The sequence below is a fragment of the Rhopilema esculentum genome, chromosome 7 (genome assembly GCF_057945365.1).
Source record: "Rhopilema esculentum isolate cy_ngs chromosome 7, ASM5794536v1, whole genome shotgun sequence".
NCBI lineage: Eukaryota > Metazoa > Cnidaria > Scyphozoa > Rhizostomeae > Rhizostomatidae > Rhopilema > Rhopilema esculentum.
The window spans coordinates 11,643,067-11,670,746 of record NC_142821.1 but is presented as its reverse complement, the minus strand read 5'-3'; the positions used below and the strand labels follow the sequence as shown (position 1 = coordinate 11,670,746).

The window sequence follows — 27,680 nt, the reverse complement described above, 5'->3', positions numbered from 1 at the left end:
TGCTTCCGCATTACAATAAACAAATATCTTTCAGACAGAGATGCGTGCAGCAATCCACGTTGATCACCAGAGACTTCACAATTTAATCCCGGAGGTAATACATTCTCATTCAATCTTTCAACAGAGAAACTTTTTATAGACTTCCTGGAAAACTTCAAGTTTACCATTAATGTAAAACATTTATGTTCAAAGCCTCACAGAAATGAAATCAAGCTTCGTCCTTTTCTGGCATGCCTTGGCAATTTTGCTCAAAAATGCCAGTGGAGTGTGCTATGATTCGAACAATTACGCGACAACCTCTCTGCAAACATTGTCGAGGCTCAACTACTCAAATGATGAGCACTGTACATTCTACATCATACCTGCTAGTTCCTACTCGTTCTCCAGTTACTTCTACTTGGAAATCAAATGGATATCGTTCAACATTCAAGGATATCTACCAATTTTCTGTTATGACTCTGTTCAAGTATTTCTCACGAGGTATGGATGCAGCCATGCACAGGAATATTTATTTTGAAGATATGTAAATTTTTTAAGAACGATTTATAAAAACTTTTATCGCTTTTCCGAGATTGTCTCCGATCATGTTGTGTTTTCATGATTGATGGTCATGGTTTCGTTAAAAACGCCACCTCTTAGTCTTTACACGAGCAAACAAACTACCTGCTAAATTAGAACGTAAACAGTAAGCCTGTTTGTTGTTAGAAAGAGGAAAACAAAGGATTCGAAGAAATTGTGGTAATTCAAGCAGCAAAATTTCCATTTTCATATCTCGGCAATATCGAATAGGAAAACTTGTTTAACAAACAAATCATTTGATTTGAACTTCCTCTTTGGAATGAAAAAAAAACTCGTTCACAAAAGAAGTCATTTGATTGGAAATTTCCCTTTTCTGAACCTTTCAATATTGGAATTTTCTCAAACAAAAGGAATTCAAATAACAAAATGTTGGCATTGATTTATATGAATTGGAAAATATTCTCCCAAGACTTTGCAATGATTACAAAAAACTCTGTTAAGGCGGGTTTACACGATCGTTTTTCCTTAAATTTCTTTTCGATATTGGACCGCGATGAATGACAACGATCGTGTAAAAGGCTAAAATGCTGAAAAAAGTTTGATGCTATCTGTCGTTTTTAATCCGCTTAATTGGCGATAATGATCCATCGTTGAAGATTTTATTTTGACTCCGGGTCAAAATAAAATCTCTACCATCATTTTTTTTCAAAGGGGCCGACAAATTCTGACGTCATGTCAGCCCCGGGGAGAGAATTTCGAGACTTTTTACTAAGTATTCGCGCGAAGAAAAGATTGGATTCATGCTCTGAGAACTAAAATAGTCGGGGAAGGTAGTTAAAACGGGCAGGGGACTATTTTTAGATAAAAAGAGGTTCGGGTTTCACAAGTTTTCTTTGAGAATGGCCCGTCATTAGCTACACATTAAAGGTTTTGAGCAACACAAATATAGAACAATCCATCCAATAGACAAAATGCACATTTAAAAATTATCTGGACCTCGCCAGGAGCATAAAAATGTTCTGCGAATATTTCCCTAATTTTTTCGGCTTAAACTTTTGGCTTATTACCCTTTAGTCTAGCGAGTAAAGGTTCCAGAAAAGAGCCAGTGTTACTCCCCTCCATCGCCCATCAATCACGTTGTCATCCAGTCATTTAGGCCCCGTTTACACGATACCGTTTTCATTTGATATCGGATTCGGTTTCCCAATCCGATATGCAATTTCTCCCTGTTTACACCATACCGTTTTCATATCATATCGGATTGGGGCTCTGTCTACACGAATACGTTTTGGGTGGGCGCTGCGGGAATTTCGCCTTTATTCTACATTCTCTGCGCAGTAGCATTTTGTTATTTTGCCAAGGAAGCCATCTAGGCGCCAAATCCGACGCTTTCAGGGAACAAGAACTTTGCGAAATTATAACTAAACTAACTCAGTATGGGGAAAGAGAAAGCCAAAGAAGATATTTTTACATGAACTGTTACTGGAAACATTAAAGGCTTATTCTTCGCAATGCTCATACGAAGGAAAGGATTGGGAAAGCATCAAATCAAAATATGACAAGATAAAAGAATTGTTTATCGAAAGGTACCCAAAAGAATCAGAGGAAGAATTTCAAACATCTTTGAATATTTTGTTTTTCAAAAAGGCGCCCAATGTGCAAATGAACACAAGACTGTTTCTGATAATGAGGCATCGTTCTCATTTCATATCGGATTCGGCTGTTTACACGAGAACAGAGGCAAATCGGATTCATTTGAAAACGCATTCAGGTCGTTTTCATTTGAAAACGCAAAAACGGTATGAAGCATATCGGATTCATTCGTTCTCGTGTTAACAGAAGGCCAATCCGATATCAAATGAATCCGATATCAAATGAAAACGGTATCGTGTAAACGGGGCCTTAATGTGTAGCTAAGGACGGGCCATTCTCAAAGAAAACTTTTGAAACCCGAACCTCTTTTTATCTAAAAATAGTCCCCTGCCCGTTTTAACTACCTTCCCCGACTATTTTAGTTCTCAGAGCATGAATCCAATCTTTTCTTCACGCGAATACTTAGTAAAAAGTCTCGAAATTCTCTCCCCGGGGCTGACATGACGTCAGCATTTGTCGGCCCCTTTGAAAAAAAATGATGGTAGAGATTTTATTTTGACCCGGAGTCAAAATAAAATCTTCAACGATGGATCATTATCGCCAATTAAGCGGATTAAAAACGACAGATAGCATCAAACTTTTTTCAGCATTTTAGCCTTTTACACGATCGTTGTCATTCATCGCGGTCCAATATCGAAAAAAAGTTTAAGGAAAAACGATGGTGTAAACCCGCCTTTAAAAAATAAATCATTTAATGAAGTTTTCCTTATCTGAGTTTTTGAATAATTTATATTTTTTAATTTGCTTGCAGGGCCCAGCTAAGGTATATTAACTTAATGAGATTGAATTATATGTAGCTCGTAAATAGAGAAATATGATGTGCTTCCCAATACATGGTATCGAACAAATATAGATTACGGGTATGATAACAAGGAGTACTTCAAATTGACACTAAAGGTCTGTTCATATGAGAAGAGTGTGACGTTATTAGCCTCGTATTTATGTTATGTTGGGCATGCGCCCGGTTCGTTATGTTATGTTATATTATGTTATGCGTGAGAATATGAAATGAAGTATTGAAGTTCCAATTCGGGTGTTCTTTCGTTGTTATATACCGGATATTCTTACATGGTGTCAGGTGAAACACCCATCTTTGATGTTTAGGAGGTAAATGATTGCTTTGCTGGTTCTTGTTTCGCGATGACAGATCCGAATCCAATCGTGCCTGGGCCTAGTGCTTCCTCTGAAGGAAATAGCGGAACATCGGCGTTCATATCTAACGTGCCATTACCCCCACGATTAAGTTTAGAAGGGAATTTGGCAGAGAATTGGAAGCAATGGAAGCAAATCTATGATGCGTACGAAACTGTTACGAATTTGAAGTCTAAACCAGACAATTTTCGAGTGGCTGCTTTCATCACTTGCATAGGACCGGAAGCCCTTCGAATACACAATTCACTTCCGTACCAGGAGGAGGGTGAACGTCAAAACATTGAGCGAATCTTCGAATTATGGAATACTTACTGTATTGGAGAAACAAATGTGATTTACGAACGGTATAAACTCAATAATTGTACACAGGGCCCTACAGAGTCAATTGAAACTTATGCGGCTTCTTTGCGTGCCCTCGCAGCCACATGTGCATTTGGACCACTTAATGATGAGTTGATACGTGACCGAATTGTTTGTGGCATTCACAACAATGCTGTGCGACGTAAGCTACTGCAAGAACCAAAACTCTCATTATCTAAATGCATTGACTTATGCAGGGCCACAGAAACAACTACTGCTCAAGCAAAAATAATTGCTGGCCAAGATGATAATCAAGACCTCATGGCCCATTATGTTGGAAAGCAAAGCAGCCCGAGGAAGACCACTGGAGACACAAGAGGTTTTATTTCCGACTGCAAATTTTGTGGGCGTAGCCATAAAAGAAACAAAGAGAGTTGCCCAGCCTTTGGCAGATATTGTTCTGGTTGTGGTAAGAGAAACCATTTTGTTGAGAAGTGCAGCTTGAAGAAATCACCAGGTATGAGAGATACATTTACTAAAGCCAAAATACATGCAGTGAAGGAAGAAAACACTTCAAGTGATGATGAAATTCTCATTGTTGAAATTTCACCCAAAAATAATCTGGCAATAAATGCTGTGTCCCAGTCCCCTCCTAAGAACAAAATTTTTGCCTCCATGATTATAAAAGGCAGGCAAATTAGTTTTCAAATTGACTCAGGTGCTACCTGTAATGTCCTTCCAGAACACTTCGTTCCTCCAGGCACAAAAGTTGAAAAATCGGATCACTCTTTGCGCCTGTACAGCCAAGCCTTATTACCGATAAATGGTATTTGTAAACTTAAGGTAGTAAACCCAAAGATCCAGACTGAGTACACTGTCAGATTTGTTGTTGTAAAAGGTGACTATGTGCCATTATTAGGAGCAAATGCAGCACAAAAGATGGGACTTCTGACTGTTAATTATGCTAATATCTTTAACGCAAATGTAGATAATGTTAGCTCTAACAGTATTGCTTCAAACAGCACACATCAACAGGCACAACCAACGGTTGTCATGGAAACAGTCTTATCGACCACCGCAGTGGCTCCACTCAGTATTGCAGATATAGAGAACCGTTTTGGAGATGTCTTTGAAGGTCTGGGTCACATGCCAGGCAAATTGCACTTAGATGTTGATGAGTCACAAACCCCTGTTGTCATGCCGCCTCGCAGAGTACCAATCGCTCTCAAAGCCAAACTCAAGGCTGAATTGGAAAGGCTGGAAAATCTTCATGTCATTCAGAAAGTTACAAGTCCAACAGATTGGGTATCAAATCTCGTCATTGCAGAAAAACCAAATGGGAAACTGAGGGTGTGCATCGATCCACAACACCTCAACAAAGCATTGAAAAGAAGTCATTATCCTTTACCGCTTATTGAGGATGTGCTACCAGAGCTAGAGGGTGTCAAGGTATTCAGCAAAATTGACCTGAAGGAAGGGTACCTTCAAATAGAGCTCGATGAAGAATCAAGCATGCTCACAACGTTCCAGACACCATGGGGGCGTTGGAGGTACCTCAGGATGCCATTTGGAATTAAACCAGCTTCAGAACATTTTCAACACAAATTTGATCAGTGCATTGAAGGCCTATCTGGGGTGTATGCAGTCGCTGACGATGCTCTTGTTACCGGTAGAGGAGAAACTTACGAAGAAGCTGTCAAAAATCATGACATGAACATGGTGGCACTTTTGAAACGTTGTCAACAAAAAAATATCAAGCTGAACAAGGACAAATTCAAGTTCAAATGCGATGAAGTTTCCTTCATTGGTCATACCCTAACACAGAATGGTCTTAAAATAGACCCCGCAAAAGTTGAAGCCATCACAAAGATGAGCAAGCCGAAAGATGTCGCTGGTGTACAAAGGTTCATTGGCATGGTAAAATACCTGGCCAAGTTTCTTCCCAGACTATCTGAAGTATGCGAACCTCTGAGAAGTTTGACCCACAAAGATGCACCATGGGTATGGGGAAAAGATCATGACAAGTCTTTTGCTGACATACAAAAAGCAATTTGCGAGGCACCAGTTCTAAAGTATATTGACCATAAGGCAGCAACAGAAGGCCAGACTGATGCATCATCAAAGGGGCTTGGTTTCGTGCTCATGCAAGAGGGACGTCCCGTGTCATATGCAAGCAGAGCCCTCACCCCTGCAGAGCAAAATTACAGCCAAATAGAGAAGGAGCTGCTTGCACAAGTATTTGGAGTGGAACATCACCATACCTATGTCTATGGCAGAGAGATTACACTTTGGACGGATCACAAACCACTTGTCTCAATCGTCAGCAAACCACTCGCCTCTGCTCCAAAGAGACTGCAAAGGTTGCTACTAAGATTGCAATCATACGATGTTAAAATCTGCTATAAACCTGGCAAAGAAATTGTTCTAGCAGACACACTCTCTCGTGCATACCTGCCGACAAGTGAGAGACAAAAGTCCGCAACTGAAGAAGAAGTCGAAACTATCCACATGTCAAATTATCTCCCCATCTCTGAGCCACAGCTGAAGGAAATACAGCGAGAAACCAAATGTGACAACACTTTACAAGCACTGAAAGAAATAATTTTGAATGGGTGGCCAGAAAGAAAAGATACCCTTCCTCGATGTATTCATCCATACTTCTCAATTAGAGACGAGCTAGCAACACAGGATGACGTAATATTCAAGGGTCAGAGAGCAGTTGTTCCAGAAACACTGCGCAAAAAGATCCGGGATAAACTGCATGTAACACACACAGGAATACAGAGCTGCCTCAGAAGAGCCAGAGAAGCAGTTTACTGGCCTGGCATGAACAAAGATCTTATCGACTTCATCTCGAAATGTGAAATCTGTAACACATTCCAAAACAACCAGACCAGAGAGCCCCTTATTCCTCGTGAAATCCCAAGCCGCCCCTGGAAAATAATTGCTGCTGACATTTTCACAGTCAACAACAAAGACTTTCTCTGTACTGTGGATTGCTACTCCAACTACTTTGAGATAGATCGTCTATTTTACAAAACTGCTGGGGAAATTAAGAAGAAGCTCAAGCGACACTTCTCTACTCATGGCATACCAGATAAGCTCATGAGTGATAACGTACCTTTCTCCTCTAAAGAATTTCAGGATTTTGCCAAGGAATATGAATTTACCACCGAGCTAAGCTCGCCAGAGTACGCACAGAGCAATGGCAAAGCAGAAAATGCCGTCAAAACTGCAAAGATGCTAATATAAAAAGCGACTGAATCTGGCAATGACTTCTATCTTGTGCTACTAGAATGGCGAAACACGCCGTCTGAGGGGATGGAAAGCTCTCCTTCCCAGCGTATGTTTAGCAGACGAGCTAAAACACTGCTTCCCATATCGAAGAAGCTCCTTAAACCAAAGGTTGTCACTGGTGTCCAAGAAAAACTTCGAAAGAGGAAAGAGGTACAATCAAAGTATTATAACAGAGGCACAAGGGAGCTAAGTGCATTAAAGAAAGATGATGTTGTCCGGATAAAGCCAAGAAATTCCGACAGAACAGGCCGCTGGACCAAAGGATGTGTCATAAAGCAAGTTGGTGTAAGATCTTATAATGTAAAAACCGAAGATGGAAGAATCTTCAGACGAAATCGAAAGTTTCTACGTCAAACCAAAGAGCCTTTCTTTGCAGATGAAGAAGATTCAATCATTTTCCCCAGAAAGCAGTGGCTCGACCTTATGAAGATCACCAATCTGAAATGGAGCAATTTGATCCGCAAGAGTCACCTCACTCACGACCTGATGCTACTGAAGAAAAGACAGCAGCCGCCAGACCTGCTGAGACCAGATTTGATCACAGGCAATTGAACTTTTACCAGCCAGTAACGACAAGGAGTGGCAGGAAAGTAATTCGGCCGGACTACCTCACTGGCCACAACTTCTGATTAGCAAACTTTAAAAACAATTATTTCTATTATCTTACTGTTCCGTTTATTCTTTTGTTGGAGGAAAGGTGTGACGTTATTAGCCTCGTATTTATGTTATGTTGGGCATGCGCCCGGTTCGTTATGTTATGTTATATTATGTTATGCGTGAGAATATGAAATGAAGTATTGAAGTTCGAATTTGGGTGTTCTTTCGTTGTTATATACCGGATATTCTTACAAAGAGTTCTCCCACTGAGGTGGGATAGCCCACTGAGGCGAGATCCAATCGATAAACTGATTTGTATGAAGAAATAACATTACGTTCATATGAGAGGTGAACTATCCCACTTGAGTTAGCCTGTGTCCCAGACCCTCTACTTGAAAGTACTTGCATAGACCAAACTGGATCGATCCCAAACTAGAACGCTTTCCAAAGCGAACCCAATTAAGCATGGATAGCTGATCGATCCCGAGCGTTCCCGTGTAAGGGGAAAGCCAGTTTGGGAACGATCCCGTGTAAACGGGGTCTAAGTATAAGGTCGGTAACTTCATTTTGTGTTCGCGGTACTGACAAGAAAGACAACGAGCACTTTGCTTTGCACTGCCCCTTGTTTGACTCAATGCGGCTAGATCTCTTTGATCTGCCCTCTGAAATCCCTGTTTTAAATGTCGATCAAGAAACAACAATTTTGTTTATCAAAAATACGACAAGATTTTCAGGTTGAATTCAATCGCAAAGCAGCAGCAGCATTTTTTTATTTTTTTTTTGTTTTCTTTTTTTCCTGTAATTTTTGTACCAGGAGTCTTGTGATGAACTACTTCCTTGTATAGCTTGATCTGTTTCCATGTCAACATGATGGTACTCTATTAATTATTAACAGCAATAATGTGGACGGGGGGAAGTGTTCCTTCTAAGACACCCGGTGAAGTTGTAGTTTATCTTTTTTGTCATTCAGATTATCTGTATATGTACTTCAATATTAATGTAAGTGCTGTCGTAGTTGGAGCTAGATGACATCATGTCTTTTCCGGCTACGGCATAAACAGAATATTTATATGTAGTTAATTTTGGGTTTATTTTATTTGTGATATAAAAAAATGTTTGTCAAAAATCACCCATGAAAAACATTGGTTATTTTTCAAAGAACACACGGGAACAATCTGCACCACTTTTGAAGGACCTCATTCCTGGTTCTAGCTTTATGATCGATGTTATTACTGATTTCATTTCAGATCATACAATAGCATTGGGAGTTACTGCTCCGATAATATGATTGACACAAAGCCATTCAATATGTATTCCTACGATGGATATGCAAAGATTGTGTTCAGGTCAGATCGTACCGTAACACGAACCGGTTTTTCATTGACATACCAGTTAAAGAACAAAACATCATCACGGATGGGCGGCTCAGCAACATCAAGTTGCTAGTTCGTATAAACTTGTGTTTTTCTTTTCTTATTTTACTTCTGAAAAATATTTGAAACAGAAGGTGTTCATTTAACCAGGGCCCGCGGGGAAGAGTGTCGTTGATCTGGATGGCTTCGAGCCCCCTCGAAATTTTCATACTGTGCTTAGATAAATGCAAAAGTAATATGATTTGACTTTTAGCAGGGTAGCCCCCTACCAAACTAAATCTTTTCAGATCTCTTCCTAATGCCTTGTATGCGTCGCAGTTTCTGCATTACATAATCTGGAGTTTATGAATGTTTGTTAGCTTTTTACTAGATCATTCCCAATTTTGAGGTAATTTTATCGTTGCACATTTTGATGAAAAAGGGTTTTTTGGTTGAGACCCAGCCATGAATTTTGACATCAATAAGAACAACACTTCACAGTGAAATGAAAAGCAATTAAATAAGCATTGAAAATTAAACTTCTCTGTTTTAATCTTTTCATTCTTTCCCTTTATTTTTTTACCAGTTTTATTTTCTTATCCTGTCGGAAATGTATTTGCAAAGCGCTCTTTGGATCTGTAGTTCAGCAAACCTTCCCGCAATTTAAAATAAATATATATCACATTAACAATTTTGATTTCATAATCTTTTGTACACAAATTATTTCAAACAGGTATTCTTACACCCTATTCGCGTTGGCAAATTAAACAAGATTAAAGTAAATCAGGTTATCAAAGGTTGCATTTTCATTGTGCATTCCAAAAAAGACAGATGATTGTGACTGGTTGAAATTGAACAGAAAAATGACGCTGGTTTAACTTTGACAGTGAGAATTCTTGAAGTGGAAACAGTGTTAATTTGTGCAAGGCTTGTCTGTATATAAGAGCCTTCTTAAAAATCGAGAATAGCAGCTTGGCAGCCGGTTTAGGCCGCCAGGAAAAAACCTGGGTTCTTTTATGCGGGTAGATACAGTAACGCATAACATTGTTGGTTGCTAGAACTTTTTCAGGAGAACAATTTGTTTGGCATGATTTCGGTCAGTGCCGATAATATATACTTCAACTAATTTGATAGTCCACTAGGTAACTCTTGTTGGTTTCTATCACTTAAAGATTTCTGAATACATTTCCAAACTTTTTGATGGTATTAAGGGCTCGCGTGCCAGGGAGGCAATCAGGTTGACCTTCCCACTGCACTGGCTGACAAGAATAGGAATGCAAGAATAATTTATGCATGAAAATAGCAGGTAAAGAGGCATATTTTCTGCACAAAAACAAATTAGGAAATTTTTACTCAAATCGTTTGAGTCTTTTTGGTTTGGATAGAATAGAATTAGGTGATGGCAACGCTGTTTATTTGAATCTTGCTCGCTCCGTTTATTGGATTGCAAAGCAACACTTGGAATGAAAACAATTTAGTTTCACTAAACATTTTTGAAGATTGTTCTTTACCAAATATAGTGCTTTCTTTATAGCTACAGCGATAGCTCTGCAGCAGCAACCTTCTACTCTTCTGGTTGGCCCTACAGTTACTACGCGAGCAACACCCCGTGTTGGAGGCGCTATTACGCCGGTAATAATCCGGTATGGGTTGCTGTGATGGACATTTCATTATACCTACCACCTTCTGCCTACTGTTACTCATATGGTTCCTATTTTGAAGTGAAAGGTAAATAAATCATTTAATGTCTGTTTCAAATATACCAGAGGTTTTTCATTGGTTTATTGCTTCTTTGGGCTATATTAAGTATGTTTTGATACACTTAACAGTTACTCTTAAAGAACAGTTCCTATTGTTTTGACAAATCTTCAAGAAGAGAGCTGTTATTAATTCTTTTGAAACTTTACGAACATTTTCCTGAGAGTTGTTACATTGATCTTGCCTTCATGATATACATTGAAGAATTCTGTAATAAGTTTCTACATTTCCTCAAATTTGACTTTTCCTAGAAACTTATTTTTAAAAAAATCAACGTTATCTGCTTCGGAAACTTTGCCTTAAATAAGACGATGGTTTCAGAATTTTGTTCTTAAACTGTGAATAGGGAGAGGATTAAAGCAGAATTGGGAACTTATCCTTACTTCGATAACAGCTCTCCAATAACCATAGTCGATTTAGCATGATCTAAACAAAATTTTATTTTACTTAGGTTTTTTTGTTATCCCATAAGTTTACCTTGGTCCGTGAACTTGATTTTCTGAATAAACTTTATTCGTGATGTCATTTATCATGAAAAGTTCCATTCTTATTATTCTATAGATCGAATAGGTCCATTTCTTGTCCATGGACATTCGTAAATTGAGAAAAAAACTCACAACAAGGCTCAGAAAAGGTTTCCAATGAAGATCCAAAATGAATCTGTTAATTTTTGCTGCATTTGTTATATATTCTAAATAATTTGTAGAAAAAAAGAATGTCACTGTGCAACTGATTTCTATAATTTTATTTTAGCATCGTCTTATCGCTACACAACTTCATCAAGCATATTATCTAATGCAACTACTGTAAGTGGGATGATCTGCGGTATCAAAACTCATTCAGTGTATACTGTTAAAAACAAATACGTTTATCTATTCATGAATAGGCCCATCACTTTGTCTGGATTTCGTGGTGTCATTGTCGGCTACATGGCCTATGGTATGTTTACATAGCCTATTTTTCCTTGAATAATCAATTTTTTTGCTGCAGTCATGTTACAATTTTTTGTGAGCTGGATTCTTGTATAAAAAGCAAATTTACGTTCCTTGTCAATCTTGATTTTGAAAATCAATTTTGTTTTGAGCAAATTAAATTATTTTGCAATAACGTCATGGCAAAAGTTTGATTTTAAATTATGTACAGTGAAGAAGATAATTTACCTTCTAATGCAAAATCTTTAATTTCAGATGCAAATGAGTGTTTACTTGGAACCCATCAATGCAGTTTTAATGCTTCTTGCACAAATGTGGTTGGCTCTTATAGATGTTTCTGCAAAAGCGGCTACACAGGAAATGGAACCAGCTGCTCAGGTATGAAGAATCATCTCTTTAAGCCGACGATTGTAAAATTAGTAGAAGCTTTTCTAATTTTTGCTTCTTTAAGTATATATTTGTACGGAATAGCTATCAACATCTGGGAAAATCTTTCGACATAACTGGATGGAAAAATATGCTTTTTATGAGGAATTTAACTATTTTGCAATAACGTCATGGCAAGAATTTAATTTTGCTTGGAAAATCAAACAACTTAAAGCATTTAAATGTAAGATGGAGGCTCTTTTAAAAACACAGGGAGAATTAATCTATAGCTCAATAGGTAAGATAGAAGGTGCATGATTGAAATTGATGAATTGAAAGAAAGTTGGTTTGCCATATATCATTCATATGAAGAAATGAAGAGAGATTAATTGTTTTCTATTCAAAGCTGCAATGCTACTTGAATTTTGAGTGGGAAGACTCAGGGGAGGGAGTAGGGCGCTATATAATTACTGGATTTTGTGCTACACCATTCACGTGACTTGAAACTGATGTAAACGCCTTTTTGAAATCAATAAAAAGACAAGAAGATAGAAAGAGCAACTTTTCTGCCTCGTTTTGATACCACTCACTTCCGGAATTGTTTTTTCGAACCAAAGCAAAATCTACAAAAGAACACAGACATATCTGAAGGGTAACACAACATTTGTGTTTTAAATAAAAAGCTCATAAATTATGTACAGTGAAGAAGGTATTTTACCTTCTAATGTAATATCTTTAATTTCAGATGTAAATGAATGTATCAAAGGAACACACAGATGCAGTTCTAATACTATTTGCTCGAATACGGCTGGCTCTTATAGGTGTTTCTGCAAAAGCGGCTACACAGGAACTGGCACAAGCTGCTCAGGTATGAAGAAGAATACTTTTAAGCCGACGATTGTAAAATTACAGTAAATCCCCGCATATAAGAACCTACGAAAATAAGAACCTAGAGGCTGTTTTTCCTAATTTATGTACCTTGTAATTAAGAACCTGTTTCAGTGTGATACAATATGATAGGTTCTTATTCCAAGAGCAAAAAATAGAGTTTTCAATAGTCCTTATTTACTCCCAGATTTTTATAGATGAGGTAAAATCACAATCGGTATGAAAATTTTCAGACACTTTAACGAAAGAGAACTTTAAAATTGCTTTTACTTTTTAACATAATTATATATAGCAAAATACAAAATGTTGAAAAAAAAGCACTAGAATTCATAATTTTCAATTCCTTAGGACGTTTCTAAATTTTGCTTCTTTAAGTATAGATTTGTACGGAATACCTATCAACATCTGGGATAATAATTGGATAGAAAAAATATACTTTTTTATGAGGAAAAAAGATAACTAAAGAAACCAGCAATAAAGATACTATGATGGTGATGCCCATTTTCTTGTAGTATCATTTTAAGTTGAAAAGATTTTAGTGCAATTTCATTGTAAATCAAAAAACAAATGTTTTGCTAATATAGCCAAAGCTTGTTAAATTTTTTTTGACAATACTAACTCTTCTTCAGTGCTAACATTTAAGGCCAATTCAAAAAAGTATGGTCTGTTTAAATCACTGTGCTTGAAATGACAGATATACAGAAAGTAGATATGGATTGACTTATAAGGCATTTTTTGACCTAATTAAATTTTATATATCTTCAAGTTTAGGCTCAATATCGTGATTAGCACTGAAGTTCTCTTTTCTAAGTAAAAGTGTGAAAATATCTCTGAAGTTTGCCCTTACATAAACATATTTCTTAATACATAATCGATCAGGTGACATGGTTTTAAAAAGTTCCAAGGAAAAAAGGGCTTGTTCTCTGCAGGTATAATAAATTATTTCTTTCGTTGTTCGGAAGGAAATTTCTCTCGGTCAAGTCAAAGTATGTAAGTAGCTTGCTTCCAAGAAAGATATATGCTTCGAGATTCAACATCTCGGCTAATAAATTTTTGAAAAGAATCATTAAAGTTCATGCCTAATTTGTAAAAAAAGAAATCATAAAAATAAGCAGGTATTCTCAATCAAATTAGAATTCTATTGTATATAATCCCTAATCAAATTTACCCAGGGAAGCAACCTTAGTGGTTTTTTCATCCTTAAAGGTACACAGAGCAAACATTTACATCAAATATGTGTCTTCTCTAATTATTTTTCAAAAAACAAAGTTTCCGACCTATTAGAAGATTATTCCTTAGAGAGAAATTGGCTGTGGGAGAAAGAGAAGAAGTTTAATTAATAACTATATTTCACATCAGTATAAGACGAAGACAGCATCGCATTGTAAAAAATTGTATTCGTTAATTGAAGACATTTCAGTGCAATATTTAGGAACATTGTCTTGCATGGACAAGCTAAACAGTGTTATATGATGCTTTATTGTGACAATCGAAGGTAACAGCATGTAACTAAGTGAATGTCAGCCATTCTTTTGATCATTTAAATTCTTGCATTTGATGCCAAAGATGATAAGACTCATTAGCAAAGTTGAATCTTCTTTAATCGAAAACTTTGAGTCAGCATCAATCTTCCATGATGCTCCGCTTGAGAAAAGATATTTACTTATCATTTATTTTTTGTCGAAAATTCAAAATTTCATTCAGTTGGCTTAAATAAATAGTGGCCAACTTTGATAATTTTACTTCTATATGTAAACGAATGTCCGCAAAAAACCCATGGGTGTAGTGTAGTTCTAATGCGTTATGCACAAATACGGCTGGTTCATACCAATGCACTTGCAATAGTGGGTATAGGGGCAATGGAACTATCTGCAGCATGGTTGGTAATATGCATTTTATTTTGAATTTTTTTGGCTTACTTCATCCAAAGGTTTAATTGCCGTAATCAAGAATTCGATCTCCTTTCTCTAATAAATCAAAATACTCTATTTTTTCATAATTTATTGTTTTGCTCACGAAATTAGAGATGGACTGAAGTTCTTTTTTTAGATGTTAATGAATGCACACAGAGGACCCATGGATGCAGTTCTAATGCAATATGCACAAATACAATCGGCTCATACCGGTGCACGTGCAAAAGTGGCTATAAGGGGACTGGAACTAGTTGTGAAGGTAAGAAATTTCTCAAAGGAAAAGCTAGGTTGGAAGTATCGATAACAATAGTGATAAATTTGCGAATTGCTTTTTGGAACAGCAATAGTTGAAAAGAGTAGAAGAACTGAAAGATGCCTTATTAACGTAATATTCTATGATATACATGATACTAAAGTAGGCAGAATCGAAACTAGTTGAAATGGATGGGTCACTGGTTTCTTATATAGAGGTTATTTATACTCTGCAGTAACCAACTGATATTATTGAAGAACAACCATTCTTAATTTTAGATGCTGATGAATGTTCTCAAGGGACCCATGGATGCAGTTCTAATGCAACATGCAGAAATACAATCGGTTCATATCGGTGCACATGCACATATGGCTATAAGGAGACAGGATTTAGTTGTGAAGGTAAAAAATTTCTCAAAGGAATAACTAAGTTTGCAAGTATCGATAAAAGATAGTGATACATTTGAAAATAACTTTTTGGAACAGCAATGGTTGAAAAGAGTAGAAGAACTGAAAGATGCCTTATTAACGTAATATTCTATGATATGCATGATACTAAAGTAGGCAGAATCGAAAGTAGTTGAAATGAATGGGTCAAGGATTTCTTATATAGAGGTTATTTATATACTCTGCAGTAACCAACTGATATTATTAAAGAACAACCATTCTTAATTTTAGATGCTGATGAATGTTCTCAAGGGACCCATAGATGCAGTTCTAATGCAATATGCACAAATACAATCGGTTCATACATGTGCACGTGCAAAAGTGGATATAAGGATACAGGATTTGGTTGTGAAGGTAAGAAATTTTCATAGGAATAACTAAGTTCGCAAGAATCTATGAAAATAGTGACAAATTTGCGAATTGCTTTTTGGAACAGCAATGGTTGAAAAGGGTAGAAGAACTGAAAGATGCCTTATTAACGTAATATTCTATGATATGCATGATACTAAAGTAGGCAGAATCAAAAGTAGTTGAAATAGATGGTTCAACCATTTCTTATATAGAGGTTATTTATACTCTGCAGTAACCAACTGATATTATTGAAGAACAACCATTCTTAATTTTAGATGCTGATGAATGTTCTCAAAGGACCCATGGATGCAGTTTTGATGCAACATGCAGAAATACAATCGGTTCATACCGGTGCACATGCACATATGGCTATAAGGAGACAGGATTTAGTTGTGAAGGTAAGAAATTTGTCAAAGGAATAAGTAAGTTTGCAAGTATCGATAAAAAATAGTGACAAAATTGCGAATTGCTTTTTGGAACAGCAATAGTTGAAAAGAGTAGAAGAACTGAAAGATGCCTTATTAACGTAATATTCTATGATATACATGATACTAAAGTAGGCAGAATCGAAACTAGTTGAAATGGATGGGTCACTGGTTTCTTATATAGATGTTATTTATATACTCTGAAGTAACCAACTGGTATTATTGAAGAACAACCATTCTTAATTTTAGATGCTGATGAATGTTCTCAAGGGACCCATGGATGCAGTTCTAATGCAATATGCACAAATACAATTGGTTCATACAGGTGCACGTGCAAAAGTGGATATAAGGGGACTGGAACTAGTTGTGAAGGTAAGAAATTTCTCAAAGGAATAAGTAAAATTGCAGGAATCTATGAAAAATAGTGACAAATTTGCGAATTGCTTTTTGGAACAGCAATAGTTGAAAAGAGTAGAAGAACTGAAAGATGCCTTATTAACGTAATATTCTATGATATACATGATACTAAAGTAGGCAGAATCGAAACTAGTTGAAATAGATGGGTCACTGGTTTCTTATATAGAGGTTATTTATATACTCTGCAGTAACGAACTGATATTATTAAAGAACAACCATTCTTAATTTTAGATGCTGATGAATGTTCTCAAGGGACCCATAGATGCAGTTCTGATGCAACATGCAGAAATACAATCGGTTCATACCGGTGCACATGCACATATGGCTATAAGGAGACAGGATTTAGTTGTGAAGGTAAGAAATTTGTCAAAGGAATAAGTAAGTTTGCAAGTATCGATAACAATAGCGATAAATTTGCGAATTGCTTTTTGGAACAGCAATGGTTGAAAAGAGTAGAAGAACTGAAAGATGCCTTATTAACGTAATATTCTATGATATGCATGATACTAAAGTAGGCAGAATCGAAAGTAGTTGAGATGAATGGGTCAAGAATTTCTTATATAGAGGTTATTTATACTCTGCAGTAACGAACTGATATTATTAAAGAACAACCATTCTTAATTTTAGATGCTGATGAATGTTCTCAAGGGACCCATGGATGCAGTTCTAATGCAATATGCACGAATACAATTGGTTCATACAGGTGCACGTGCAAAAGTGGATATAAGGGGACTGGAACTAGTTGTGAAGGTAAGAAATTTCTCAAAGAAATAACTAAGTTCGCAAGAATCTATGAAAATATTGACAAATTTGCGAATTGCTTTTTGGAACAGCAATGGTTGAAAAGGGTAGAATAACTGAAAGATGCCTTATTAACGTAATATTCTATGATATGCATGATACTAAAGTAGGCAGAATCGAAAGTAGTTGAAATGAATGGGTCAAGGATTTCTTATATAGAGGTTATTTATATACTCTGCAGTAACCAACTGATATTATTAAAGAACAACCATTCTTAATTTTAGATGCTGATGAATGTTCTCAAGGGACCCATGGATGCAGTTCTAATGCAATATGCACAAATACAATCGGTTCATACATGTGCACGTGCAAAAGTGGATATAAGGGGACTGGAATAAGTTGTGAAGGTAAGAACTTTGTCGAAGTAATAAATAAGTTTGCAAATATCGATAGCGACAGTAATTCTAATCTAAAATAGAGATCAATTCTCAATTCTCATCTCAATTCTAAAACAGAGAGAAAATTCAATAATATCGAAAAAATTTTCAAAAATCTGCGAAGTTAAGCTGAATCGAAAGTACTTGAAATGGATGGGCGTTGGGATTGTTACAAGGAAATTATTCAAATTCTGTACTGAGCTACGGAAATTCCTTCCTTTAGATACTAATGAATGTTCTCAGGGGCAGTTCTAATGCAATATGCACAATTACGGTCGTCGTAAGGAATGAGCTCCAATTAAGTTTTATTATGTTTATATTATGTTTATAGGTTTCAAATTTTTCCTCTTTTAACAAAGATTTCGCTCAATGGTAGCAATGACCACAATTCTCTGAAATGGTTTCAATTTTAATCTTAAAATTATTCTTAAATTATTCTTGCCTGACACAAGCTGAAATTTCGCGTTGAAATTAAAGATAAAAACTTCTTGTTTCAAGTGTTGCTTCATATTAAACTTAAGGAATAAGAGAATAGAGCAACGAATGTAGCATCAAAATGCAAAATCTCATCACAGAGCCACACTGTAGACAGGCAAAGAATGTTTCAAAACATATGCATATATCAGTGGCGTAGCGTGAGCGCAGAACTTCGTCATGCGGTAAATTATTATATAGGTCTATGTTGAATAAATAAAATTGCAAATGCACCTTTTTTAAATCCAAGCAGTAATACAATGTAATCGTGATTATAAATTTTTGATTTTGAAAATACCCTTAGGTTTGAGAACCCTGTGGTACTTCATGTTCATTTTCCTCTAGAAAACAGCTGGAATGGCCAGCAAAATCATTTCTGTTAGGTGTCCCACCCTGTAAGCCATCAAAATCGTCAAGAAAGAAACCATCTAAATGTAAGAATTTCAAAGCAAGATCACATAGAAAAAGCCATTTATTGCGGAATATATTATACATTGACTTTGACATTGCAACGTATTTATCACCGGTAAAATTGTCGCAAGAATTTTAGTATTTTTCAAGAATTTTTTACGCTTGCGCCGCAAGCGCAGCATACATGGCCGACACGCCACTGACATATATGGCGTGTAGTGAAAATTGTTTTGCTTTGTAAGAAAAGTAAGTTAAACAAAAAATTTAATTCGTGATGAAGCTTTTTAGGCCTTTTATTTTTAGCCTTAAAATTTTTTTAGACTTTATTCTTACAAAAGATTATGCATTGTTTTTTTAAACAGCAACTTTTTTATAAGAAATAAATTTGTTTCTATAGGTGACGGGTCTTCCTCTAAAAGTGCAAGCAAAGCTGGAATATACATCGGTGGAGCCATCGGTGGAGTCGTCGGTGTTGTCCTCATAATACTTATTATCATCACTGTCGTTCTTTGTTGTTGCAAGAGATCGCATGATTCTGAGGTGCCTTCTACAGCAATACAAACGAGCTATTCTCAAACTGCTACCTCAGCAGCATACATCACCGCCAATACCTCAGCAAATGGTACCTTTATGCAAAATGGAGAGCGGTGGCAGCAGTGTATGCCACAGCGTTCTGTCATATTCAGTGGAGGGGATGCCTCTTATCCACTAGCAGAGTTAGCACCTTTTCCACCACATGCCTCAAGTGTGACACCAAATATCGACACAATACAAACGCCTGAATACCAAACAGCCATTGTACCAAACAGTACCTTTCCGACGGCCCCCTTTTCTGTAGCCAACTAGCATGGTCTCTAGCAGTTCACTCCACCGCAGAATCCAAGCTTCTTCGCATCTCTTTAGGATTAGAATATTAGATGATATTCCTATATGAAACTATAAAGATAACATTTTTAACTAGTTCCGTTGTATGCTCAATGGTTTTCATCATATATGTATAACAATTATTGAAAGGAGTGAAGTCCTTGAATCGACCGTAAATGGCTCTCGAAACTATAAACATCCAGACGCATTTCTTAATGAACAGTAACATGTAAATGATGAAATATTGGGAAGAATTCTTTTCAATCTGTTATCTTTATAAAATTGAGTAATACATTTCATAAATTTGATTACATTCGGTCAGGAAAATTCTACGAAGGCCGTTTTACTTACAAATTAGCAATTATTGTATTACAGTGTTCACATTTTTTTTAAAAATTGTACCATACCTTTTGCGAAGTAAAATAGTAGTTTTTTGAATTCCTATTGTTACTATTTTAAACTTTATTTATTAATGATATATGGTTAAGTTGCAATGTGTATCTATACAGACTGGCTGAATACACGCAATACCTACACGCACACGATACCTATACTCAAATTCGGTTACGCGATTTTTTCTATATACATAATATATATATCGATGTATCGATCTCCCTGACAACTACATCCCAGATGCTTTTTTCAATGCTTCATTTAAAGTTGGAATACACCTTTCCTGAGTTTTTCCATTAGCCTCGTATCCCAGTCACCTGGAATCGAGGTCTAGCTTGATAAAATTTGTTTGTAGCGGAAATAATGGATGTGGATAATACTTGTGCGACCAAGTTCCCTTGCAAAAACGTCGAAAAAGCTGCAGAATCTGAGGTAGAATCTAATATGAATATCGTTTGGGGGAAAAGCTTGAAAGAAATGCCACTTTTCTTCGTCAAGGAGATAGAGATCCATAGAAAATCTCGTGGTAAAGGCAGCGCAATCATCAAAACCTTGGACCGCGGTAGAAAGTTCAAAGAGGAGAGGTATCTGTCGGCTGATAGTATTTTCACCACTGTTTCTGGAAACCACTTTAATGTCAAAGCAAAATGTAAGGCTAGCATGAAAAAAGAAATTCGTAGAGTTGAAGTTTCGCTAGACGGGGAAACTGGCCTTGTTGTTTCATCAAAGAGCTCTTAAATCAATTGACAATGGTGCCAGAGGAGATTCCGTTTACCTGTAGACTAGACAATGGGGAATTCCTGAAGAAAATATGTTGGGTGTATACTGATAGATCTACTACTATAAAAACTACTAAATCCTGTTGTCTTTACTCTTAGACTAAAAACTGTTGACTTCCAAGTAAACTTCTACAAGTAATTACTTTCAAAGTAAATGTTGCTTAGGCCTGTTACTTATGCCAAAATGTTGACCTTGACTCTCTGGGAATATTCTTGATTCAACTGATTATACTAGAGAGGAAATGTAAATATATATCTAGAAAATATGAAGAAAATATGCCACAAAAGAGCCATTCATGACAAAAACTGTTAAAAAGTTGGGTGTAAAAAGGGAATATAATGCACAGTATATGATCCAAGATTGAACGAAATCAAGTCTGATCTAAAGATGAGAGCTTTAGACATGGAAGCAAAGCTTGCTAAAATTGGCTTTGCTCACTGCATTGATTTTTCCCTGAACAAAATTCATTCAGACCTCCCTAGAATATTTTTGTGCCTGCGGGCACAAACTGTTTTGCAAAAGGTGCCTGCAAGATTTTTTTCAAATGTATTGCGTAGGATATATAATTTTTCAAAATAAGAGGCATAAAGTAATGTTTAATGACTCATCGTACACGAATGGAAAAAATAGGTCCTGTAGGCAAACTGATTTCTGTCTAGAATTCTATTTGGGAAAGCCAGTAGTTTGTTTGCTCCGGGAAAAGGGACGATGATTTTATCAATAAAAATAGCATTAAACAGATTTTAGCTTACGACATAAAGGGAAATCAAGCCATTATTTTTTCATTCGTTCCAAAACATTTGAAGCGATTGAATCCTTAATTTTATTCGAGCAGCGAACTAAATGGCAGTTGGTTTCATTGCTTGATATTGTTTGATACTATAATTAAAGATGTTTTCAGCTTTTTTAGCATTTGGACCATTAACAGCAATCACAATTTCCATCTGGTAGTTTGTCCTGAATTTTGCACACAATGACCGATTCAACCATTCAACCGAAAGCTTGCCGCAGGAACACAAACAGAATAAATAATCACAACGAGATATTTGAACATCTTGTTCTTGCTGTTAGGAAAATCTATTCTTCCCTCTTTGCTACATAAATCGTTTTCACAAAACGGCAAAGCCTACTTTTGCAGATGTCTCAAAATTCTCTGAATTTGAACCGAGGTTCATTGCCAGATTTGCCACATTTCGCCCAACATTTCCATCACCGTGCATCGCCTGCGCAGCGACATGTTTGCAGCACTGGTTTACAGATGATAAAAAGGCGCGTAAAACAAAAGTGAAGGAATTCGAAAAAAAAACACGTTGAAACGTATAGCTTTCCGCCTTCGCTACTGTGACTCTCCACGTCACTGCTACATTTGCCCTAATCCGCCACCCTTTCCTCAGTTATCAATTGTTCGGTTATTATAATTCTGCTCTTTGCTTTAACTTTCCATTGGCACTCGATAACTTTGAAAAATGTTGCTCACAAATGAATCTGGATTCACCTTGGCTTCAATGACAATAAAGTGATTTGAATTATGCGCATGCCCAGAAAGTGAAATGTTGGGTGAAATGTTGAATGGAATGGTCAAACGCATCCAACATTACATCGAATATTGAAAAAAACAAAATTTGTTTTAGAATCGTTCGCTTGGGTGCAAGGGAGGAGGGGGTGTAATGGGAATTTAGTACGTACGCTTAAGAAATTCTTAAACGTGAGCTTTGAACCTTGCAAACTTGCTCATTCATTGTTCATATGGCAGAGATGTTAATGGGAAGTTTGTTGCATATTTTCATCCTTTCTAAAATCTGCTCTGTTTGATGAACTTCCGATAAAAACTATGTAGGCTCAATGTTAAAGAATCTTCTTCGATGTGTATCACGTGATTACATAAATGGACAAATCCCTGAATTTCCCTGGAAACTCTGAATTATTTGCATTATACCTTGAAACGGAGGGAGGGTTTAAAAAGATATAAGCATACGCAGTATTCGCAAAGGGGTGGGGAGTACACGAAAAGCCTACATGTGGGTACAAAGAGGAGGGGGTCGAGAAGTTGCTCTAAAACTACGTACGTACTTTATGGATGACCCCAAGGTCAAACGCATCCAATATATCGTCCAACATTGATTTTTTGCATGTTGGTGTAGCGTTAACGCTAATAAAAGACACTGGTTTATACGCCTGTATTCATCATATTCTGAATCACGACTGACTTACATTGTTAATTACAATTACTTATAATACACGAATCTGGTTACAATCAATCAACAACAACAGAGTACAAAGCATAGTGACAGCAGTACATTACAAACATGATACAGAGATGATGACATATAGATTGATTACAGGCTAGTACATTACACCTTCCCCTCCCTTACAATGTTGAGTGTAGCAAAGGTTGGTCTGTGTTAATGTGCAACAACCTCTCCGTAACGTTGGGGGGGATTAATGACCTGACGAAGGTGAGGTGGTCTGGCAGTACCCCTTTGAACAACTCCTTGCATCTCTTCATGCTGGACAACTGGAAAACCCTCCCTAGGAATTATCCCTGGAGTTTCAGGGACTGGATGGAATGGTTGACCCTGGCCCAGGGGCAAAGGGCAAGCCTTGAGTTGATTGTGATGGGCTACAAGAAATTTGCCATTGCTTGACCTGATGTTATAGTTAACCCCACGTCGAGTGCAGATTTGGTATGGCCCAACCCATTTCCTACCAAACTTCCAGCTTTTGGGGCGCCATAGCCAAACCGTTTGTCCAATATCAAAAGGTTGCCATTCTTTGAGGGTCTTGTTGTTATAATGCATACTCTGTCTAGATCTAGCTATTTCTAAGTTTTTCTGAGCTATCTGATTGGCATTCTGAATAGCCTTGCGTAAGGACTGACTATAATCAGATTGGCTTGATGGATTCTGCAGAGGTACACTTAACTCAATTTCAATGGGCATGCGTGCTGGGTGCCCAAAAACTAACTCATAAGGAGAGAAACCTGTTGATTCATGTATACTTGTGTTATAGGCAAAGACGGCCTGGTCTAACCATTGGTCCCAGTCACCACTATGGTCTGATACAAAATTACTAAGTATGTCCTGCAGGGTGCGATTTTGCCTTTCAACCAACCCATCACCCTGCGGATGATAGGCTGTTGTTCGTGACTTCTTAACCCCCATGATATTATAAATTTCATGCATTAATGTACTGTCAAAATTCCGTCCTTGGTCTGAGTGGATGACCGTCGGTGGACCAAACCTGGAGAAAACGCGAGAGACAAGTGTATTGGCTACAGTGGCGGCTTTTTGATCCTTTGTTGGGAATGCCTCACACCATTTGGTGAAGTGGTCCATCATGACAAGAATATGTTTGTTACCCCTAGCAGTTTCAGAGATAGGTCCCATATAATCTATTGCCCAAAAAACAAATGGCTCACTGACTGGAATGGGTTGCAAAGGAGCTCGTGTCTGTTTGGAATCATGTTTTCCTTGGCTACAAGCTGGACAATTTTGAACAAAGTTGGTAATAGAATCAATCATTTTAGGCCAGAAAAATCGTTCCTTACACCGCATTATAGTGCGCCTAATGCCCATATGTCCACCAGATGGGCCACAATGAAGACTTTGGAGAATATTAGGGATTAAACTATCAGGTATAACCACAAGTTCCCTAGAAAACCCATGCTTAGATACCAAGGCCCTTACCAGCAGCCCATTACTGACATACAGTTGATCCCAGCAACTCCAAAAAGATGAAAGATTGGGGTTCCTTTTCCACACAAATGAAGGGGGTTTTGGAAAACCTTGTTCCTGAATTTCAATAACCTTCAATATATGCGGGTCAGCACGCTGAGCTTGATGCAGATTTGCATCTGGTAATAAATTCACTAAACAACTTACAGCAGGGTTGGTTTGACTATTTTGGTAATGATTTAAACGAGAGAGAGCATCTGCATTTTGGTTGGAGCTACCAGGTCTGTGGCTTATTGTAAAATCAAATTCTTGGAGATCCATGAGCCACCTGGCAATACGACCCTTAGGTTCTACAGTATGCAACCATTTAAGGGCCTGATTGTCAGTGATAATCTGGAATGCATGGCCTACAAGATAAACACGAAAGTGTTGAGTGGCAAAGACAATAGCCAGGGCTTCCTTTTCCATGGTGGAATAATTTTGCTCTCGAGGAGATAGGGTCCGACTGGCATAAGATACAACCCTTTCATGGCCATTATCATCTAATTGCGCTAATACAGCACCAAGGCCAACATTTGATGCATCAGTTTGCAAAATAAAAGGTCGATCAAACTGAGGGTACGCCAAGATGGGAGCAGAACATAAGAGTGCTCTTAGTGTTTCAAAAGCAGTCTGGTGCTGTTCTGTCCACTTAAACGGGATACCTTTCTTGGTAAGTTCAGACAAAGGGGCTGCCATGGTTGCAAATTGAGGGATGAAACGCCTATAATACCCTGCTAGTCCTAAGAATGATCTAAGCTTGTCCAGGTCAGTTGGTGGGGGTAAATCCTGCACAGCCTTAATTTTAGATGGATCAGTATGAACCCCTTTACTTGAGACACAGTGACCTAAATAAATGACCTGATCGGCACCAAAAGAGCATTTAGAAGCCTTGACACGCAGCCCATTTTCACGAAAGCGTTGCAAAACAGATGTTAAACGTTCACAGTGTTGTTCAATGGTATCAGAAAAAATGATTACGTCATCAAAATAACAAAGGCATATATCATAGGTTAAACCTGATAAGATAATGCCAACGGCCCTAGAAAATGTTGCTGGAGCTGTTGATAATCCATATGGCATACGAAGGAATTCAAATAGGCCACCAGGGGTAATAAAAGCTGTTTTTTCTCTATCTTCTGAGGTCATACTTACATGCCAGTAACCGCTGCGGAGATCAAGAGTACTAAAGAGCTTGTTGTTATTTAGAGAATCAAGAAGGTCATCTACTCTAGGCAAGGGGTGAGCATCTTGCTTGGTGACAAGGTTTAGCTTGCGGTAATCAACACAAAATCTATAGGACCCATCCTTCTTTTTAACAAGGACGACCGGAGACGCCCAAGGGCTAGTGCTTGGTTGTATAACCCCTTTTTCTAACATTTCATTAACCTGTTTATGAATTTCTCCTCTATAATGATAAGGCAACCGTCGTGGATGCTGCTTTATTGGCAAAGAGTCACCCGTATTTATACTATGAGATAATACCGAGGTATGGCCTAAACCATCATTAAAAACATCTGGAAAAGAAAGCAATGTCTCAAGAATCTGTTTCTGATCTGACTTACTAAGATTAGGACTAATAGCTGCATGTAACTCAGACAAGGTAACTGAATCAAACTTATTGTTTTGAACACTAGCACACATGTTGTGTATAGGTGGACTAGATGAGGCTGAGGGTATAACTGGCCAAAACCTAGCTATTTTTTGTCCTGCATGAAGTTCAACAGAAGATTTGGACGGATTGAGAATTCTCACTGGTATCATCCGCTCAGAGGCTTGACTAATACTGTATGCAGTAATATAAGATAATTCAGAATCTCCACTGAGGCTACAGACCATGCCTATTTGTTCTTTACAACTCTTGGGGATTTGAGCTTGTATAACACTTTCTGTTCTACCTGGGATGGATATATCAGTGCTTAAGGTCACAAAGACAGGCCCATAGTCTGATGATTGGACAAAAACAGGTATATCTTCCTTACAAGATGAATTGACAGGGGCAGAAAGACCTGGGGGTGGAGGTTGGACAGGAAGAGACAAAGGGGTCAAAGGTGTGCTGCCATGGGGCCCAACAAGGCAATAGGAATCCCCTATAACAGTCAACTGCAAAGAATAAAAGGTTAAAAAATCCCAACCAAGTACACATTGCAGAGGGGCAAGCACATTATCACATACCAAGAACTCTCCTACATACAAAAATTGGCTTCCCGGAAAAGACAAAGAAATATCTGCTGAACCTGAAGAATTTAGCGGCTGTCCTGTAATAGAAACACAACTGTTGGATATGCTTCGAAGTGGAGGAGGGGCTTTGTTTTGGTGTGCACAGCGTGCAGAAATACGCTGAAAGACACTTGAACTAAGCAGGGATTTCATGGAACCAGTATCAATTAAAACTGGAACCTGCACACCTTCAAGCTCACAAAATAGCAGGGGTTGGCGAGGGGCTAAGGGTTTCAAACGAAAGTTCGAAGCAGAACCAACAGCAAAAACAGAGGGGTGCTCGTCGTCCCAGCCCCTTAACGAGGCACCCCCTGGAAGTTTAAAGACGCCTTACTACCATTTATATAATGAGGCCTAGCTGAATTAACAAATTGTTGATTGTCCGGAAATGGAGAGGGCCTAGGCCCGTTACCTTCCTGGGTGAATCGGCCCTTGTTGTTTGCACAGATACTTTCGTTGTGTCCCCATCCAGAACAAAGTGAGCATTGGCGATTTCCCTTTCCAGAACGTCTTCGGCGTGGACAGTGCCGTCTCATGTGGCCCACTTCATGGCACTCGAAACAACGAATTTCTGGCCGACTGCTACTCCTTGATTCACCGATAGCTGCGATCAATTGGTTCTGGCCTTCCACAACTTGGGTCAACAACATTTGTAGGTCATCGCGTGACTTGCATTGCGGCTCATCGCAAGGAAACTGTGGAGGCACGGCATGGGTGGTAGTAGCACATGCAGGATTGCCGGAGGGCAAAACTTGAAGCGATCGAAACCGTTTCGAAAACGCCAACATTTCGTCCAATCCTGGGGTAGGATGGGATTCCAAGAGCTTCAGCTGGACAACATTAGGTAGGCCTTTGAAGAACTGGCGTCGCAAAAGGGCATCAAAGGCATCTTCGGATAAATCCGGTTCAGCGAGGTGGAGGGCATCTTTAAGCCGCCACAAGTAAAGGGTGGGGTCCTCTGTGGGTCGTAAACGGTGTTCCTCAAACTCTCGATAATACTGTTCCCGGTTTACTGCAGGGGCAAAACA

The 27,680-nt window shown here is 37.9% G+C and overlaps 1 protein-coding gene across 3 annotated transcripts; it reads left to right on the top strand.

Moving 5' to 3' along the window:
* The first annotated feature begins 3 nt into the window (after positions 1–3).
* Positions 4–21,999, top strand: LOC135683522 (uncharacterized). 3 transcript variants are annotated; one of them, XM_065198790.2, is made up of 15 exons: positions 4–480; positions 8,766–8,963; positions 10,405–10,598; positions 11,382–11,567; positions 11,816–11,938; positions 12,672–12,794; positions 14,864–14,986; positions 15,259–15,381; positions 15,658–15,780; positions 16,053–16,175; positions 16,452–16,574; positions 16,851–16,973; positions 17,247–17,369; positions 17,645–17,767; positions 19,080–21,997. In XM_065198790.2, exons 1-15 carry the CDS (start codon positions 203–205, stop codon positions 19,526–19,528), a joined length of 2,535 nt encoding a protein of 844 aa, XP_065054862.2. In that variant the 5' UTR covers positions 4–202; the 3' UTR covers positions 19,529–21,997. The 3 variants fall into 3 exon arrangements, with proteins under 3 accessions (XP_065054862.2, XP_065054863.2, XP_065054864.2); XM_065198791.2 differs by having other exon boundaries at positions 24–94; positions 19,080–21,999; XM_065198792.2 differs by lacking the exons at positions 4–480; positions 8,766–8,963 and having other exon boundaries at positions 10,513–10,598; positions 11,515–11,567; positions 19,080–20,216.
* Positions 22,000–27,680: the final 5,681 nt, after the last annotated feature.